Raw genomic sequence first — 18,962 nt, 5'->3', positions numbered from 1 at the left:
CATTATACAAACTTTTTAGTTGGCGAACCATGCTCAAGAACCAATTAAGTTCGTAAATCGAGGTTCTACCATATGTGTTAGACGGTGAGATTCTAAAAAGCTAGCAGACATTTTAAAGTAATATTTGCCTAATTCTTAAAATGTCATCTGCCCTGTTATTTCTGTGTGAAAACTTCAATATTTAGTAAGAATATAAAAAAAATTAAAAAGAGAAACATGCCTACCGTGTAGTGGAAATCTGTGTTATTGATTGACAGGCCATCTTTCCTCCAAATTATGTTAGGTTCAGGGTGACCGACAGGTGGGCCACAGTTTAAGACAGCCACTTCTCCCTCGGCCACCTCGACATCATTTGGCTGCACAGTGAACGCATCTTGCAGTGCTGCAACAATACGTACAGGTGTTGAAGCTGACAGCTGTTATTGTTCATCAAAGGACAAAACATACAGTTGCACTCAAAATTATGTTCTTCACTTGCAAAGTTTGTCAACTTGCAGTTCATTTGTAATGAACAAAACAAAAATAATTAAGCAGCTCAATACATTTAAAAGCTTAAAAGCTAACATGAAAAGAAAAAAAATGTATGTTTTTTCCCATTAAGACACAACATACTCCAAGCTACACTATAAACACATTACTGTCAACTAAGCTATTCAGTTGTGCACATTGAACTACAAGCTGTGCTTTCTCAAGGACAGAGTGATCGTTCTATACTTAGAAGAATACAAGACGGGGTGTTTTTACAGAGGCGTAAGTAACGCTGAACAGAGTAGGACACCACAAAGGCCGCCAGAAATAATGAATAATAATAATAGATTTTATTTGTTAGACACTTTTTCATTAAAATAAACAAACCAATATTCAAACAATACAATCTTATCCATTAAAACAGATGAAATACTAAGACTAAAACACAATCAGTGAAGCATAAGAAATACAAACCATGCAAAATAGCGTTTTTTTTTAACAGTGTGTATTTGTTTTAATTATTTGAAATAAAATAACTTGGTCAAAATATTGTTTATATAATATGTGTATATAAGTACTTTTTGAAAACATTCAACAATACCGCGATAATAACGATAACCGTGATCATTTTGGTAAAGATAACATTACCGGTAATATGAAAATGTGATATTGTTACATACCTGAATTGAAATTACAGACAGTGGAATAACATACATTAAAATTCTAAGATTTCTAATAGCCTAGTAACAGGAATATTTTGTCATGTTTAACAATGAAAGATTATAAAAGTGTTAAGTTTATATTTTTGTTGAGTCAAAAATCTATTGTCGCATGTATTTGAAAATTAATGCTGAATTTGACTAACGAGGCACCCGTAGGTATCTGGGAACCCCAACTGAGCAGCTACTAAAATTGTATTTTGTAGTATTTGACAATAGAAACGCATCAATAGTGGCTACTGCCCTAGTGAGGCGGGTGTCCCGATCGGCTTTGCCATAGCAAGACCCCAACGTAGAGAAGAAATAAAAGGAATAATAACAAAAAGTGCAATTAAAATGGAGTGAGGGAAAATAACTAAGGATACACAAAAGGTGTAGAGAGAAAACAGTTAACACTATACGGCAGTGCTTGGGCAGAGCCACGGGAACGAGAAGTGTGAGTGGAGCCAAAGCAGAGGAGTTGAACACAACTGGAAGGGTGAACCATCAGAATCTACTGGCGCCGAGTGAATGGACTCAAGAGCTTAAGTAGTCAGAACAAAATGGGAATCAGGTGTGCGCAAAGGTGGCTCCGCCCCGTGACCTAGAAACCAGGCACTACAACAAAAAGCAGACAGACGGCAGCAAAGATCCCAGATCATGACAGTACAGTATACAGTACAAAACTGCACAATATTTTGTTACATTCCAATGCCTCAATAATGTCATTCACAACTTTGATGTTGAGAAAGCAGACGATAGGTGTCTAATAATTATTTCAAGTAGATCACGAATAAACCTTTTTTTAGCTCGGACGCGTTGGAGATGGGTCCATAGTTATTAACAGGTTTGGGATCTCCTCCTTACAACAAAGGTAACACATAGGCTGATTTCCATATGTTAGGAATCTCATTACTGGACAAGGAAAGGAAAGGAAAAATAAAATATGCATAAGAGATTCTGCAATAAAATCAACAGGTGACTTTAAAAAGAAGGGCTCCAATTAGTCAGGACCTGCAGATTTACCAGGATCCACTTGTTGTCTTGACCTCAAACACATGCAGAGGAGTAAAACTAAAAGCATGGGCCATTGAAGTGTGAAGGGATGGTGACATGCAAACCTTCCGGACATTCGGCTGATTTGGATGTGGAGATAAGGAGTCAAATAAAGAACCAGAGGAAATAAAATGTTCACTAAAACAATCAAAGATACAGGAGCTGGAGACGCATAAGTGCTCTTCAGGGCTGTACCCTTCCCCGTCAACCAGATATTGGACTCCCCTGCCCTGCCTTCTGGTGTCTAAAATGGCCTTCACGGTATAAGCTGGGTGACCATCGACAAGACCTCCAACCAGTGCCTCCACTCTTGTAGCGCGAGAACGATATCCAGCAGCTCTGTAATCCCCACATCATATTTTCTTTCAACCACTGTGAGGCGACTCGAGAAGAAAGCACAAGGGTGAAGCATCTGGTCGACTGGGGAACACTGGGACAGAACTGTGGCCACAGAGAGCTTGCCTTGCTTAAAGTCTAACAGGCAGCTGCCTGCTTCTCTGCCTTTTAGGGGTGATTAAACACCTTCATCATTTATTTAATAAACCGAGGCAGTGACGTGCGCACAGCGGGGGCATTCTAACTAACCGGCTTTGTCAGATAATAGGCTCATGATGAAAGCTATTTTAGCCTGGACAGAGGAATAGAAACCAGGCTGCTGAACAAAAACTAACCAGCACTGTTGGAGGAACTGCTTGCAGGAACCAGACTCACCTGTGAAACGGGGAGGGTGAGGAATATTGGTTTCTCGAGGGAGGACTAGCCGCTGGACGAGGTGGGAAGGTTTCCCGGCGTGCCTCTTTCCGGGTGAGTCACAGTGCTCGTCTGATCGACACACTGTCTGGTGGTGCCGACATTGGCAGACAGGGTCTGGAAGGCGGCACTCAAATCACGCAGAAGCTGGTCGTGATTATCGAGAGTCTGTCCAAAGCCAGTGAACGCAAAGTGGAGTCGTTCCTTTTTGGCGGGGTCCATGTTGGCCAGTAAATTTACCGAAGTAGGACCCCAACGCACAGAAGAAATAATAAGAATAACAAAAAGCGCACTCAAAAAGGGGTGAGGAAAAATAACTAAGGATGCACACAAAAGTTGTGAAAAAAACAGAAATAGCACACAAAGGGTTTGAAGAAAAACAGTTAACAATACACGGTAGAGCCACGGGAACGAGAAGCGTGAGCCAAAGCAGAGGAGATGAACTCGACTGCAAGTGTGTACCATCAGAAATCTACTGGTGCCGAGTGAATGAACTCGAGAGTTTGAGTAGTCAGGAGGAAATGGGAATCAGGTGTGCGCGAAGGTGGCTCCTCCTCATGACCAAGATACCAGGCACTGCAATTAAAAGCAGACAGGTGGCAGCAGAGCTGCCAGATCATGACAGCTGGTAGCTTCTGTGCAGTAAAAAAGGGGCTATAAAGACCAATGGTTTCCTGTTTTGAGCCACTTGAAACATGGAAGCTTGTACAATACTTTCCAACAACAACAAAAACATGATTTCAACAATAGTGTCTCCTGCTCTATTTTACAACTGAAGTCTAAATGTTGGCCCTGCCTTTAAATAGCTCAACTTGGAAAGTGTTAACGATTAAAAACTCTGGTTCAATTACAGGATTCTAGCACATTTCTCTATTTCTATTGGTCTGAAATTTACAGCGCGTGGAGCTTCTAGGTGGTATTATTACGAAAGTGTGTACTTCTAGCTGACCTGCATGTATCAATTGCAGTAATACCCAAAATATTTGTTTTTAGGTATACAATACATTGTGTCCTTGGCAGAGGATGTTGTACTCAAAGCTGACCAAGACAAACTTCCTACAATGCTAACCTGATATTTCGTATGAAGCAGTTGTTGCAGTGTAAAAACAAGGAAACCATTGTAAAACCGAAGAAGAAAAATGCTAGCCACAGCTTGACCTTCAGAGGTCTAAAGAAACATGCCAAATAAAAGTGGAGCTCAGTGGACAGAATATTCCTACAATAATAGAGTTGTCAAAAGTAACAATATCTCGCTACCAAGTTGATAACAAGAAGCAAAAAATACACTGATAATGTACACTCTTTTCCCTCTGTGAGACAGTTAGGGCACTGAGTCAGGGCCAAAGAAGAATGATTGCCGTCTTAAAAAAAAATTAGCCAGTGTTTCCATATATTTATTTATTTGTGGAAGCCTGTCACAAATGCGGATTTGGCGCTTCCGTCCTCACTAGGGCTGGGCGGTATACCGATATTATGGTTAATACCGGTATATTTTAGAAAGAAATATATATTTCAGACAATACCGCTACACTGGTATCTTTTGATGTGCCTTTGTTACGGCAGTTTTCACTTCACAACATACCTCATATGCGCCTGATTTGTCAGAGAACAAGATGTAGCAGAAATGATCTGGGATGCCCTGTAATAGCTTTGTCGCTATATTTAGCAAGTAGAGGTACATAATTAAAGTGAAAGAGAGCCTATATTGTGTCATGCCTTTATTCGGTAATCAAATACAAGCGGTCACAAAAGTATTCGCTACACAAGTGACAGCTGAGATCCACCACCACAAGCCCAGGAAGTGTGCATTACAACATTGTGCAGAAAACGTCCAGAAGCGTGCAGCCCTACCTTTGGGTGCAACCCAACCTTCGACAAGTGCTAAGAAAACGCAGCTTAGACACTCTTCTGTCGTTTGATGACACACTGCGTTACTTATTTCACCAGTAAGGCAAAGTGTGGCCAGGAAGCCATTTGCTGAACGCTGACCTTTTTTATGAGCCTGTGGCAAATTTTAGAGATAAGATAACAAAAAAAACGTCAAACATGGGAAAATAAAACAAAATGGCATAACGTAAAGAGATAGGGCTGAAATGTTGATACATATAACGACTAAAAACATAAGGATTTGTCTTTAAATATATATTGTAGCCTTTTATTTATTTCATTACAAATGACACGTAACACTAACAACATATTGAAAGAATATTAAGAATAATATTTTTAGTTTGTTTTATGTATTTGAAGGATCCAGGCCACTGCTATGCTCTTTAGAATGTAAAATAGCTGAATATATTTGTTATTTATGACCATATTTATAAGCACAATTACTGTATTTTTCGGAGTATAAATCGCACCGGAGTATAAGTCGCACCTGCCGAAAATGCATAATAAAGAAGGAAAAAACATATATAAGTCGCATTTTTGAGGGAAATTTATTTGATAAAACCCAACACCAAGAATAGACATTTGAAAGGCAATTTAAAATAAATAAAGAATAGTGAACAACAGGCTGAATAAGTGTAAGTTATATGAGGCATAAATAACCAACTGACAACGTGCCTGGTATGTCAACGTAACATATTATGGTAAGAGTCATTCAAATAACTATAACATATAGAACATGCTATACGTTTACCAAACAATCTGTCACTCCTAATCGCTAAATCCCATGAAATCTTATACGTCTAGTATCTTACGTGAATGAGCTAAATAATATTATTTGATATTTTACGGTAATGTGTTAATAATTTCACACATAAGTCGCTCCTGAGTATAAGTCGCACCCCCGGCCAAACTCTGAAAAAAAACTGCGACTTATAGTCTGAAAAATACGGTATATGTGTTTTAATATACAGCGGGGCTATAGAACACTGCTGTTCTTTTTACAATGTATAGTTACCTCTTGGCAGGTAATACTAAAAGTTGGATTCTGTGCAAAAATATGTTGAAGGACAATGATCTTTACTACTCAATAACATACAGAAAGTTCAAAAGCTGGTCCTTAAAATTTTGTCCGTATTCATTATATGCTGTTTTTTTAAGGTGAATGTTTACAGGTCCATCCTCTTACTTGCAATGTGTAGCGATGCATTGTGACTGACTGCTGTTCCCACGCTGTTCCTGGCTACACAGGTGTAGATGCCCTCATGTGATTGGCCGCGTTTACCTACACCCACACTCAGGAAGAAGAGCCTATCATCTGACAAAAACATGGGCTGGAGTTGGCCATCTCCCGTTGTAATCTCCAGTGGCTGGCCATCGTGCAGCCACTCGATGGTCGGCTTCGGGTTGCCATCTGCCCGACAGGAGAATGTGGCAGGTTTTCCAAATTTCACCACCAAATCAGAGGGGTGGTGGACAATGTGGGGGGGCGCATCATCAGCACAAACTCTGGAGCCTGTAAAACGGTTCAGATAGTGAGATTGAGGAAGCATTAGAATGTGTTGAAAAGGTGCTGGTTTGCAAGAAATCCCAGTTCTCTCCATACATGTCAACATTTGCTTTGAAAATATGGGAAATTTCCTGAGAAAATAGGAGATTTCAATATTCAGTCACCAGGATATGTTTAAAAAGAACAACAAAAAAAACAGGACATCAAAATACAACATGTTTAAAAATACCATCTAGAAGCACAACAATTTTGGATGGCAGCCACTAGCAGGAATGATACTAATGACAAAGTTGCTGGCAGCAAAAGTACCATGGTTAAGCTATGCAGTGGTTTTGTAGCAACTGTGATTAATCGTGATTAATCAAAATTCAAAAGTGTGATTAATCAGTTTCAAAAAAATAATCATGTGACACCACTACAACAAACGAGTGCTGTCAAACGATACATTTTTTAAATCAGATTAGTCACACTTTTGAATTTTGATTAATCATAGGTTATTACTAGCTTGCATAATTTAAATTTACCTAAGGAAAGACCCCAATATTTGGACACAAATGCAATTTTTAGTCAGAAAGTCATAGAGGATTTTTTAAATGGGTTACTTGAATGCATTTCATGTATTTTCTAAAACATGATAACAATTTTATCTAAAGATCCGTCCGGGTTTATTTTGAAGTGAAGTCTCTTCATTCATCTTCGCACTGACTTGATCACTGAACATATAACAACGTGTGCCGCCTTTCAGGTAACCGTCAATGTTGAAGTATCCTTGAGCGAGATACTGAAACCCTGTTTGCTTAGTTTTTTCACTTGGAGCACCGGTGCTACTAAAGGAAAACAATTTGTAGCAGAGAAATTGTTTTTTAGCACACAACATTTTTTGTAGCCATATGAAATGTCTTAAATATCACAATTTCATTATTAACACTCAAAGAACCTACACATCTGCACCCATACATATAGACACAATGCCATCACAACGCCTACTGTATTGCTCAATTAAACACAGAGAACTTCCCTAAACTGTGCTAGAAATGTCGCTAACACGATTGTAGGGCTGGGTGATATGGATCAAAACTCATATATCCATATAGTTTGGCCCATAAACTAACCCATAAATGGAAATAGTCGTTAACGTCACAAAATATTTCCACCATGCCTTGATTAAAATTTTCGGGACTGAATAGAATCCCAAATATCAATCAATCAATCAATCAATCAATGTTTATTTATATAGCCCTAAATCACAAGTGTCTCAAAGGGCTGCACAAGCCACAACGACATCCGCGGTACAGAGCCCACATAAGGGCAAGGAAAAACTCACAACCCCAATGGGACGTTGATGTGAATGACTATGAGAAATCTTGGAGAGGACCGCATATGTGGGTGACAAAAAAAAACTGGTACTAACAAGTAAGAAAAGTAGGTTTTTACACAACAGGATCCCAACTTAAGAGGTGTTTTGAGACAATAAAGAAGAAATAGCCTTGAAAATAATGCAAGTCAAAAATAATCACCAAACTTCTTTAAAAAAACATTTTGCTATGCTATATTCAGCCTACGAAAACACAAAAATACAACATTTTTAATAAAGTGTCCTGGTTTAAGAGAACGTGTTTAAAGGTCAGCAGTAACATGAAAATAAATGACCTTCAACAATGGTGTTTTTATAGGTAAGCATTATTATAGGACATACACACAAAGATGTTAGCCAGGGACACCAACCTGCCAACTGCTTCATGATGCTGTGTGACAGGCTGTGTTCTAAAAATTACATTTAAAAAGTCATTAATTATGGTTACTTGTTACTTTACCAAAAAAGTAATTGAATTACTAACGGCATTACGCTTTAATAAATGTAATTAATTACTAGGGGAAATGATTATTGCGATTATTCCTCTAAAATAAGACCTTCAAATACCTGGCATAATGCAGTTGAGATAAGTGTCATATGAGAGCATTGTGTGGGTGTTGTCTCGTGACGTGAGACGTAAGCGAGTCCAGCTTGATATGTTTTTTGTTAGCTTAGCAGGCTAGCAGCGGCAGTTTGTCGGCCCCCACGGCAGCTTCTTTGAATTGTTCACTGGTTTATGTTACCTCTGCTTAATAAATAGATTGAATGTGGTCCCATGGCTGTAAGCTTTTGTCAACATACAACGTATTGTTTGGATGGCAAGTTTGTCACTTCTATCGTTCATTTGTTGTTCAATATTCCTTCGACCTTCGTAGTTACTAGCGTGCAGTGCCGTTGGTTTGTGTCAAGTTTTAAGGTGGTGAAAAAAATGTTTTTTACTAAGTTCCTCTTACTAAGATCTTCTTTTTTCTGTGTTGGGAAGGCTTAGTCAACCTGAGTGTGTAAACTAGGAGGAGCGAGGCTTCCCTTTGTGCCTGGTGCAGGACGAAGGGACACACACACAACTTTCAGCACACACTGAGTGATCACTTCTGCGTCATTCACTTGTCCATTTGGTTATGGTTATGAGTTTATTTCAAACATGCTATGCAGGTGGGCGAACATTTTAGTCTAGTTTGATCGAATTTGGATGGATTTCTTTTTGGAGCAAAATGCGATGAAAGGGTTGAAATCCCTATTCACACATGTGCGACACGTTTTTTTTTCAAGTCGTACAGTCTATTTTTACTCGCATTTGCGAGTAAATTTGTCGAACGGTTAAGCCCTGTGGTGCTGCGTCATCAGTTGGTGCATGTGGTCGTAGTGTCTCAGCGCTTTGAGTACATTGAAGGTGAAAAAACGCTATACAAGTAAAATCCATTTGCATGAGTTAACTCGTTATTTTTGACAGCCCGACTATAGACATAAATGTTAGAATTATTAGCGTAGAAGCTTTGAAAAACATGTTTTCTTATTTTTTTTCAACTATCAACGATCTTAACAACTAATTATGAAGCATCCACATATTCAGTGGGTCGAATTTAGCAATCGCCTATAAATTCAGCTCAAAATATTTTGAGGCATGTGCTAACTAACAATATAGCTGACTACTTCATCGAGAAAAATATAAATTTATTAAATGTGCTGCTCATTTGGTTGCAAAAAAACAAAAAACTAGTAAACTTTGGTCTGAAAATCTAGGACAGGCAAAGTGCTAATAAAAACAATGTATCAATTGTTTCATACAACTTTGTCTCCCCGTTGTTAGCTATCTAACTATTTTACTGAAGAGAGTCAGAGATTGCATCCTCCACAGTAGTACTGCTGTGAAAAGCAAGGTCCACTTTGCAATTGAGCAAATTATTTGTCTGGCGTGTTTAAGGTTAAATGTTCAACTTTTGATGTTTTTGCTCAGGATGTTGTTGCCTTTGGCCGCAGACATTTTTCTCTTCCTGTTGCTTGCCAGACACTGGTCACGCTGACTCTCGCATTCTCGTTTCCATCCAGGGAAGTGAAGTGAAGTGTATAATATTTGTATCGCGCTATATTTCTAGAGCAGTGGTTCTCAAACTTTTTTCCACCAAGAACCGCTTAAGAAAAAACTTGACTCTCCAAGTACCACCGTAATGGCCAACATTTAAATACAGTAGTGTAGCAGGCCTAAATATTCATTAAAAACAAGGCAGAGGTTTTATGTAACAAGTATATTTAATAAATGTACAAACCAGTGTGGGACGAACTGGGAGTAAGACTTCGACAGAATGGGACAGAATGGCAATGACAAGGATGGCGGAAGCTGGAATCGAACATGGAACCCTCAAGTTGCTGACACAGCCGCTCAACCAACTGAGCCACGCCCCACAGGCCATGACGTCACCGAATATTAATGACCAATGAATTTATCTGCAGCATTTTATTGTGGGTTTTTTGTCGACAGTGTTCACATTTGTATAGCGATGTGGCAACAAACACGATACCCTCAAAACCAGGGGTGTCAAACTCATTTTAACTCAGGGGCCGCATGGAGGAAAATCTGTGCACACGCGGGCCGGACTATTAAAATCAAGCATTAAAACAAAAAAATAAAGACAACTTCAGATTGTTTTCTTTGTCTTACTTTGGCCAAAAATAGAACTAACACATTCTGAAAATATTACAATAAAAATATAGGGAAAAAAATACCGTCAGCGGTAAAGTATGGATCCATGAAGGAAAGAAGAAAGTGAATGAATGTTTATAACTGAAGAAATTTACAAATGCATAACATTTTTTTTTCTTTTGTATTATTTTTTGTAATGAATTAAGTAATGTTTATGACAACCTTTTTCCAAAACACAATATAGAATGTGAGATATAACTAGGGATGATGTTTGATAAGAAATTATCGAGTTAGAGCCCATTATCGAATCTCCTTATCGATTCTTTTATCGATTCCAGAAAGGTTGTTGTATATGGAAAAAAACACAATATTTGGTTTAACAAAAACTCACTTTTATTCTATAAGAAAAAATAAAAATAAAAAAATAAAATAAATATTGACTGTTACCCCCCCTAAAAAAATTAAAATATTGACTGTTGTTACCCAAAGTATATTAAGTGGGATTTTTCAGAAAAACAAATATATATAGTAACACAAAAACAACCTGTCTCTGTGATCACTATAGGTGTATAAATAATAATATAGTGTTAAATAAAATCAGTCCCTTGGGCACAAAACTGAAAATAATACAGCTCTCCAAAAAGTGCACTTCTGCTGCTATTGGAACATACTAACTACACACACTATGACACTAAGAACACCACAGTCATCAATCAACAATTCTTCCCCCCTTACATGAGAGCGAAGCCTGGCAATAATTGCATATTGCCTGTTCTGGCCTCACTATACGTGTTGAGGTTATACAGCTTGGCAGACAGCTAACAAACAATCCAAGACATCTAATAAAGTTCCAAAGCAGATTAATCCATTTAGGTTCTTTATTGTTGTTGATCTTGCTTTGTCTTTTCCTATCTTTACTTTTGTCTTGCACTGGACTGTTTTTTTTTTTTTTAAACTGAAATACACACAATGACAAATGTATAAGCTATGTGATTCAATTAACATACTGAAATGTAATACACAATATGTAAATATTAGCTTCACACAAATATACAATACTATCATCAAACAAATACTTCTGAGTGTTGAAACTATTTCGATGGTGGGAATACACGACTGGCAGCCATTTTAAGTCCTCAAAACATCCATTGAAACAGTGCACAAAAATCGTTTTTCAACAGACATCTTAGTATCAAATTGAAACACTTTCCACCTTAATATTGAGTTATATGAACAAGTTAAACAGTTTACTTACAGTCTTATCTTTTCCAAGGCTTGTAGGAGCTAACACAACTTGTCTACTTCTCAATTGTCTCAACTCGGAAGTGCCCAAACTAATGACCCGTAGTATTTTCATATCGCCACAAGGTGTCAGTAAGAGTCTACAATCAAATGGGCATAACATTGCGTCTCACAGGGCAATTCCTGTGGGAAGGGATTCGAATAAAGAACCAACTCTTTTTCTTTACTATAGTGGTCTCGATAACCGGTACCGGTTCTCAAAAAGGGATTCGAGTCCGAGGACTCGGTTCTTTTCTTATCGAACAACCGGGAAAACCAGTTTCGAGCATCATCCCTAGATATAACAGGATACATTTATCATTTGTTTTCAAAATGGTTACAAAAAAGTGGGACCCCAAAAATGTACTGTGGAACCCCATTTTGAAAATTCCTATAGCGCCAACACTGATGGAGTATTGGTGCGTGCAAAACAGCAGCAGGCGGCTGTGGCCTGCGGGCCGGTTCTAATACTAATCAAATATCATCCCGGGGGCCATGGATAATTCATTCAGATCTGGCCCGCGGGCCTTGACTTTGACACCCCTGCTCAAAACCAACAAATTGTAACGTAAGGGCAACCAATGTGACTTCAGGGTCCAGCCTTATGGCAGAAAAGCTATATGAAATACGGAGAAACAATGTTTTGTTGGTATTTGTTTGATGGTAACGAGAATATCCGACTTGCTCGTGAATGCAAACACGTTTTGCCTCACGTCGTGTGTGCATGTAAACATAGTCCATGACTAAACTTGAAACGAGCAGAACAATAATGCCATTGTTTGAATTTCCTGCAGAGTTGGATGACCACATTCAAGGAAACACAGACTGATGAGCTTCCTGATAGCAGAGGAAGCTCAAGGGGCTCGGGAACGTCTACCTTAACAAAAGCACACAAGAACTCCCCCATCAACAGCATGCCCACAACCAAAGAAAATACACACTTGAGTATTTTTAACATGGACGTTGTTGAGCAGTTTTGAAACTTCAAATTAAAAGAGCAAACGAAGACATGCTGTGTGGCGTGGTGAAGTCATTCAACCAAAGTGACACATTTCAAACTGCTCCAGTCATTTACACTCATACCCCTACCAGATGTGTTTATATTAAATATGTATTAGTCCAACTGAAATGGAATACAAAGTGACCAGATCAAATGTTTTTCAACAGATTTTGGGCATGTACAACCAACAAAAGGAGTCCTCAGTTCATGATCGACGGAAATGCCTTGAATAATAGCTAACAATACCTTAAGAAGCCACACCCATTTCTGACCGAGAGGAAAATTATTAGGGCCATAACACACTTGAGACCAGACAAAAATCTTTTTTTTTCATATGTTCTGTTGGGCGTTCACAATAAATGTATTTCTCATTTGGGAATAACTGAAACTGACAGTTTATGTGTACTTTGAATCGAATAAGAGAACACACTTTAATGTATATTGAAATAATCTAAACAGTTTAATTTCTTAAACATCTTATTAGCATTTTGGCTAATGTGACCATTGCCTCATGTCAGGCTTTCTATAGCATTATCAAGGCTAAAAGTATGTTTTCCTAGTGGGGTTGTGCAATATACACAATAGATGAGATAAATTACATACATTTGTCCGATGTTAGAATTTGTTATAATATCATTATATCGTGATAATGCATGTTGATGACACATTTTAGATCTGTCTGCAAATTTGACAGCTATAATCAAACAAACGCGTCCTCAACGCACTGTAGCATTCTAGCTAGCGGCTAACTTCCCGCCAGAGTGTAAAACCATTTCTTAGTCAGCAATCTTCACCTCCATGTCAGCCAAGTAAATATCTCCGTAGAACGAGGAATAGCTAAACATGCAACACGACTCCACACTGTATGCTAACCACAAGCTAGAACTCTTAAATGTAAACAAAAGTGGGCTGATCGAAACAAAAATATTAACAGTAACGATACTAAGTATAATATACATTTTTGGTCGATATTCAGTGTTTGTATCGACATTTTTTTACTATCAAAAAAATATTTTGTCGTATTCATGAACGTGATCAGCCAATAACAATGCCTATACCAATCACATGTATTAAATGTACATTTGTCTATTCATTTATGGTGAGCGCTATCGACAGTTTAACAATATTTGAACTAGTTCCTTATTCTCTTTCTCCGTGTGTAACATTTTCAGCCTCGTCCTTCAGTGATAATATTACTTGATAAGGACACTTAAGATACAAAGAATTGCAGTTTATTTGCCGTAATAGAAGTCAATTATTATTTGCTTAGGTGAGTGGCTCCACGTTGTGTATGGAGACAAATAATTAGCTTCTAGCTGCTTGTCAGCCAGAGGACTAAACATAAATCCAGTCATAAGGGATGAGCGTTCGTGATCGGCAATAAAATGCATCGATCGGCAATAACGATCACATATTTTTTCACGAAAATCGGTGGCTGATCGATCGGCACATCCCTACTGGTTTTGGTTTTCACTAGTAATCTGAATTGTACAAAAACTGTAGTAGTTGTTCCCATAATAAATAATGTAAATCCAATCAATCAATTTCAGATAGCCAAGCTATTAACCCAAAGCACATTTTATAGATAATAATCATACTTTTACAAGCAGAAAACAATATATAATACATATAAATGATGATTGAAGTGGACAAATTAACATTTAATATCACTTTTCATTTTATTTAGGACTCTTGAGGGAGGAAAGGCAAGGCGGATGCCACCTTTGTACTTTGCTATGAGTCATTTCATAATTCAATAATGTTTTCACCTTCTTTATCAAAGTGCTAGCACTTGAAACTCTCTTTGGCTTATTTTACAGTCGGACACAATAAAAAACGCACAGAGACTTAGTCTCCAACATGTTTGGGCACTCGATTCTATGGAATCATACGATGAACAGTTAAATTGTAATATTTGATATCTAAAAGCATTAGAATTGTTAAATATGTTTAAAAATACTGTTTCAATTGCAAAATAAAATCTATTTTGGAGCTGCGTTAGCTCCTTCACATGCATTTACCTGGCACATGGCTATTTTGGGGAAGTCCAATTCATGCAAATTCAACCAATGCCCACTACTATTTTTGTCTATCAGTGTTATTTTTGCCAATCAAATTTGTCTCTGAGTGGCGCTCAAACACGCAGATCAACTGTCTAATCAAAAACTTATGTTTGGTTCTTGTCTAGACGAACAACGTGTAACAATATATCAATTATTTATTGCTCAAAGGGCGCGACTGTCCTCGTCCCGCGTGCACACATTCAATAGCAGTCCAAGAGAAGCAAAGGACATTTTGCAGTCATGTTGTTGTTATGATAGAATATACATTCAATGACAGCTAACGCTAGCTATCTAAATTGCTATTATTCGCTAACAACACCTAAAGCTAATACACGTGCATGTGTTACGTACGTACGTAATGACGTCATTACATACGAGAAGCCATGGGAGGGCGGGATATACTGTGTAAAATACATTGGAAAGTTGGCGCCCTGTAGGTATGTGTGTAAATGTTGCAAACAGTCCCTTGAGTTGGGGCTTTATATTATTATGGTGTGTTGTTTTTATTTGTTCTGTTGTGGCTTTTACAATTATGCTATAGCTAAAAGTTTTTGTGTTGTAATTAATGATATTGTCTTGTGGCGTTTGCATTTGTTTAGAACTGTCTCGACCACCGTACGTATCTGCCATTTTTGTTTTGATGATGTCATTGGGCAGGCAGACTTGAATAATGTTTAACGTCCTTTTCATTCAAGTACTAAACTTCATATAATGTCTGCCGTTCTTAAATCAATGTTGGATCTTCCGGAAGGCCAACTTACCGAGCCCTGATATAGTTGAAAATGTCAGGAACTCGCATGGCTGCAGTATTTGTGACCCCAAGATGCAGGAACCAGGAGGACGATGAGCAGGTAAGATGATTTTGATTAATAAACAGAGGAGAAAGCAGTCTTGCATGAAACAGTTAACAAAACATAAATCAATCAACGAGCACTGAGGAGCGCGCGAGACAAGCATAAATGACCGGCTGCCAATCATCAGCAGGTGAGGGAAAAAACACAGCGCTCAGCGGGACAAGCAGGAAGTGGAAACAAAATAAGAGCACTGATAGGAAGTGAATACAAAACAAGGAAACAAACAGAAATGAAGTGACAGATCGTCACAGAAATTTAGGAATATAAATCAATCAATCGATATATCGATCAATCGTTTCCAATTTTTTGTAAAATCCTGTGCTTTTTGAGGTTACCTACACATAAAACATTGATAACAAAGCCACAAAATCCCAAGTTGATTCAATGTTGATAAAAAAATAAGCCTCAAAACATTGCAACCTAAAAGTTGTTATGGGGTACAAGAAAATAAGATTGTAACAGGTGTTTAACAGGGAATTAATAAAATTCTTCATTAAATATTTGTATGGAAAACAGCTTACTGTACAAGTACAGTACCCAGTGGCCTTGTGGTTAGAGTGTCCGCCCTGAGATCGGTAGGTTGTGAGTCATACCAAAGACTATAAAAATGGGTCCCATTACCTCCCTGCTTGGCACTCAGCATCAAGGGTTGGAATTGGGGGTTAAATCACCAAAAATTATTCCCGGGCGCGGCCAACGCTGCTGCCCACTGCTCCCCTCACCTCCCAGGGGGTGAACATGGGCATGGTGTGTATGTGACTATCATTGGTACTTTAACTTTAACTTTAACTTTAACTTGAACTTAACTTAAATGACACATTTAAAAATAATCCAGTCATTTGAAACTATCACTTCATCTGTAATTAAATACAATTAAATATGATAGTGCAATAGTGTGCTCATTTTCTGACAAAAAGCTAACAATATCCTATTTAAGTTTAAAAAAAAAAAAACATGTATAAGGCAAAAACAATGTTTTCAAATCTTCAATGTATAATGATAACATTTATATTTAAAAGAGCTGATACATGGTGTACCTCACGCACATTCTTGCAATAAGGACCTTGAACTATTTGGAATTGTCTGCCATTGTTTGGACAATGTTGTGTTAAGTCCCCACAGCGTTAAATGCAGCGTACTCACGAGAAGACGACGCCTTTACAGAATGTCAAGATTAAGAGTGGAAAAAAAGACCAAATGAGCCAAAAGTGTCATGTAACAAAACTATTCCAGAAACGTACCTGTCACAAGTGCAATCATCACGGAGAACAGCGTGACATCTTCTCTGCTCATCCTTCTTTTCAAGACAATAAACCTTAGCTGTACGGTTTTATGTGTTTGATTCGGATCCTCTACAAGTTGTCACTAATGTAGAATCTTCCAAATATCCAATTATTACGGAGAAATTGTAATAAATGTTAATATGAAAAGATTCCGCGCCAGCAGACTTTATTGGCTGCGCCAAAAAAGCTCAGTCGATATATTCCTTTTCCTGTCAACGGTATTTTCAAAATAAAATCAAAACTACCAATATAGTGTGTGTGTGTGTGTGTGTGTGTGTGTGTGTGTGTGTGTGTGTGTGTGTGTGTGTGTGTGTGTGTGTGTGTGTGTGTGCGTGTGCGTGTGCGTGTGCGTGTGTGTGTGTGTGTGTGTTCTTGTATTTCTACCCTTCTTGAGACATCAACAAGGAAAAGTAGCTTCCATATGAGGACCGGTGAACAAGTTAGGACCAAAATCCTGGTGCCAATACGGAAAACCATCGCATCTAATACAGAATGTCTCATTTGCACCCCTGGTGGAGAAATCTATCAAAATGAGGGTGGTCCCAAAAAGGAGGGATTTTTCAAATTGACTGTGTGTCGGTTTTAAAAGTGCTCCCCCTCTGGTCAACATATGAAATAACAAGTGTGTGTAAAAATTTGAAGTGCACCCCCTCTGGTCAACATATGTAATAACAAGTGTGTGTAAGTGCACCCCCTTTGGCCAAAATTTATTTAAAAAAATAAATAATAAATATGTATACAGAGACATAATGAATATTAAAAAACAATTACGAACAAAAAATTTAAAATAAATAAAAAATTCACTAAAAGCTTACCTTTTTTATATATACATAGTATGTATATATTATTAATGCCTGTAAATACAAATTGTTATAAATCTAGAAAGGGTGGTCCTAAAGAGGTAGGCCTTTTTTGGAGGTTTCAAGAAGGTAGGAAAAATGTGTGCGTGTGTGTGTGTGTGTGCGTGTGTGTGTGTGTGCGTGTGTGTGCGTGCGTGTGTGTGTATATGTGTGTGTGTGTGTCTGTGCGTGTGTATGTGTTGCCCCTTTAGACTAACTATGATATGATACTTTTATATAATAAAATACATTATTTATATATATATATATATAATGGATTGATGGATGGATGTATATGTATTTGTTTTAGCAATGATTCTATTTGATATTTGTAGTGCCAATACAATTCAGGGACAATCTAATTTTTTTTAGAACAATACCATCTGAAACGATTCCGTGAGTTAAAATCAATTCAGTAACTTTTTAGCACAAAAGTCAAGCAGTGCGACTGTGAAATAAATACTGGACACTACAAGTGAAGTTTCCTATATATTCCTGTTATTTCTTGTAAGGGAATTGGGTATAAATGAATTATGGACACAAACAAGCAAGTAAACAACAATTAATGGCCAATGCATTCACATCTTATTTGAATAAAGTGCAAACAACACTTTAGGTTGAATTAATAAGAGAAAATCATTTTTGTTCTCATTTTCAGCATTCAATACATTTTCAATAAAACTACAGCAACCAACATTTTAACAGGAGATTCACCTGCTAAATAAAGTTCTCTGCATTCCGACCTGACGTCCCTGATGGTGTTGGCCCCTGGCTTCTTCATTTTCATATCCTCCTTCATCCAGCTCTTCTATTAATTTGTTTCTGATTAAATGACTTCTCCTTGGCTGTTAAATGTTGTGGCTTCATGTTGTATTCAGAAAGTGGTTGTGTCGTCATAACTTGCACCACTGCCACTTCGTTGTGTCGGTCGTGTCTTTTGTGACGAAAAGTTGTGTTCTGGCTTTATACTGTTGTGTCCTGATTGTCTTTGTCGTGGCTTTTGCAACTGTGCTGTTGCTGAAAGTTGTTGCGTTGTAATTATTGATATTGTCTTGTGGCATTTGCATCTGTTATGACATTTCTCTGTAGCTATCTGCTATTTTTTTATTTTGAAGACGTCACAGATGGGCAAATAAACTTAACGTTTAACCACCTTATTTTTAAAAGTGCTAAACTTTATATGAAGTCGTCTGTCCTTAAATCCAATGTTTTCCTTTTTTTGTATCGATAAAAATCCATCCATTCCCTTTTAAAAACGATATTGGAAGGCAATTTGCTGAGCAC

At 37.7% G+C, this 18,962-nt stretch overlaps 1 protein-coding gene across 1 annotated transcript in view; it reads right to left on the bottom strand.

Moving 5' to 3' along the window:
• The window catches only part of robo4 (roundabout, axon guidance receptor, homolog 4 (Drosophila)), a 61,577-nt gene extending 44,532 nt beyond the window's left edge, over positions 1-17,045 (bottom strand). The window contains exons 1-3 of the mRNA XM_061961894.2: positions 16,798-17,045; positions 6,046-6,372; positions 225-382 (exon numbers count right to left, since the gene is read on the bottom strand). Coding sequence (XP_061817878.2) covers positions 225-382; positions 6,046-6,372; positions 16,798-16,849 — 537 coding nt within the window. The 5' untranslated portion in view covers positions 16,850-17,045. The remainder of the gene's footprint in view (positions 1-224; positions 383-6,045; positions 6,373-16,797) is intronic.
• Between the last annotated feature and the right edge of the window lie 1,917 nt (positions 17,046-18,962).

Source organism: Nerophis lumbriciformis, linkage group LG09 (genome assembly GCF_033978685.3).
Source record: "Nerophis lumbriciformis linkage group LG09, RoL_Nlum_v2.1, whole genome shotgun sequence".
NCBI lineage: Eukaryota > Metazoa > Chordata > Actinopteri > Syngnathiformes > Syngnathidae > Nerophis > Nerophis lumbriciformis.
Note: the sequence above shows the minus strand (reverse complement) of the source record. Positions and strands in the feature narration are given on the sequence as shown.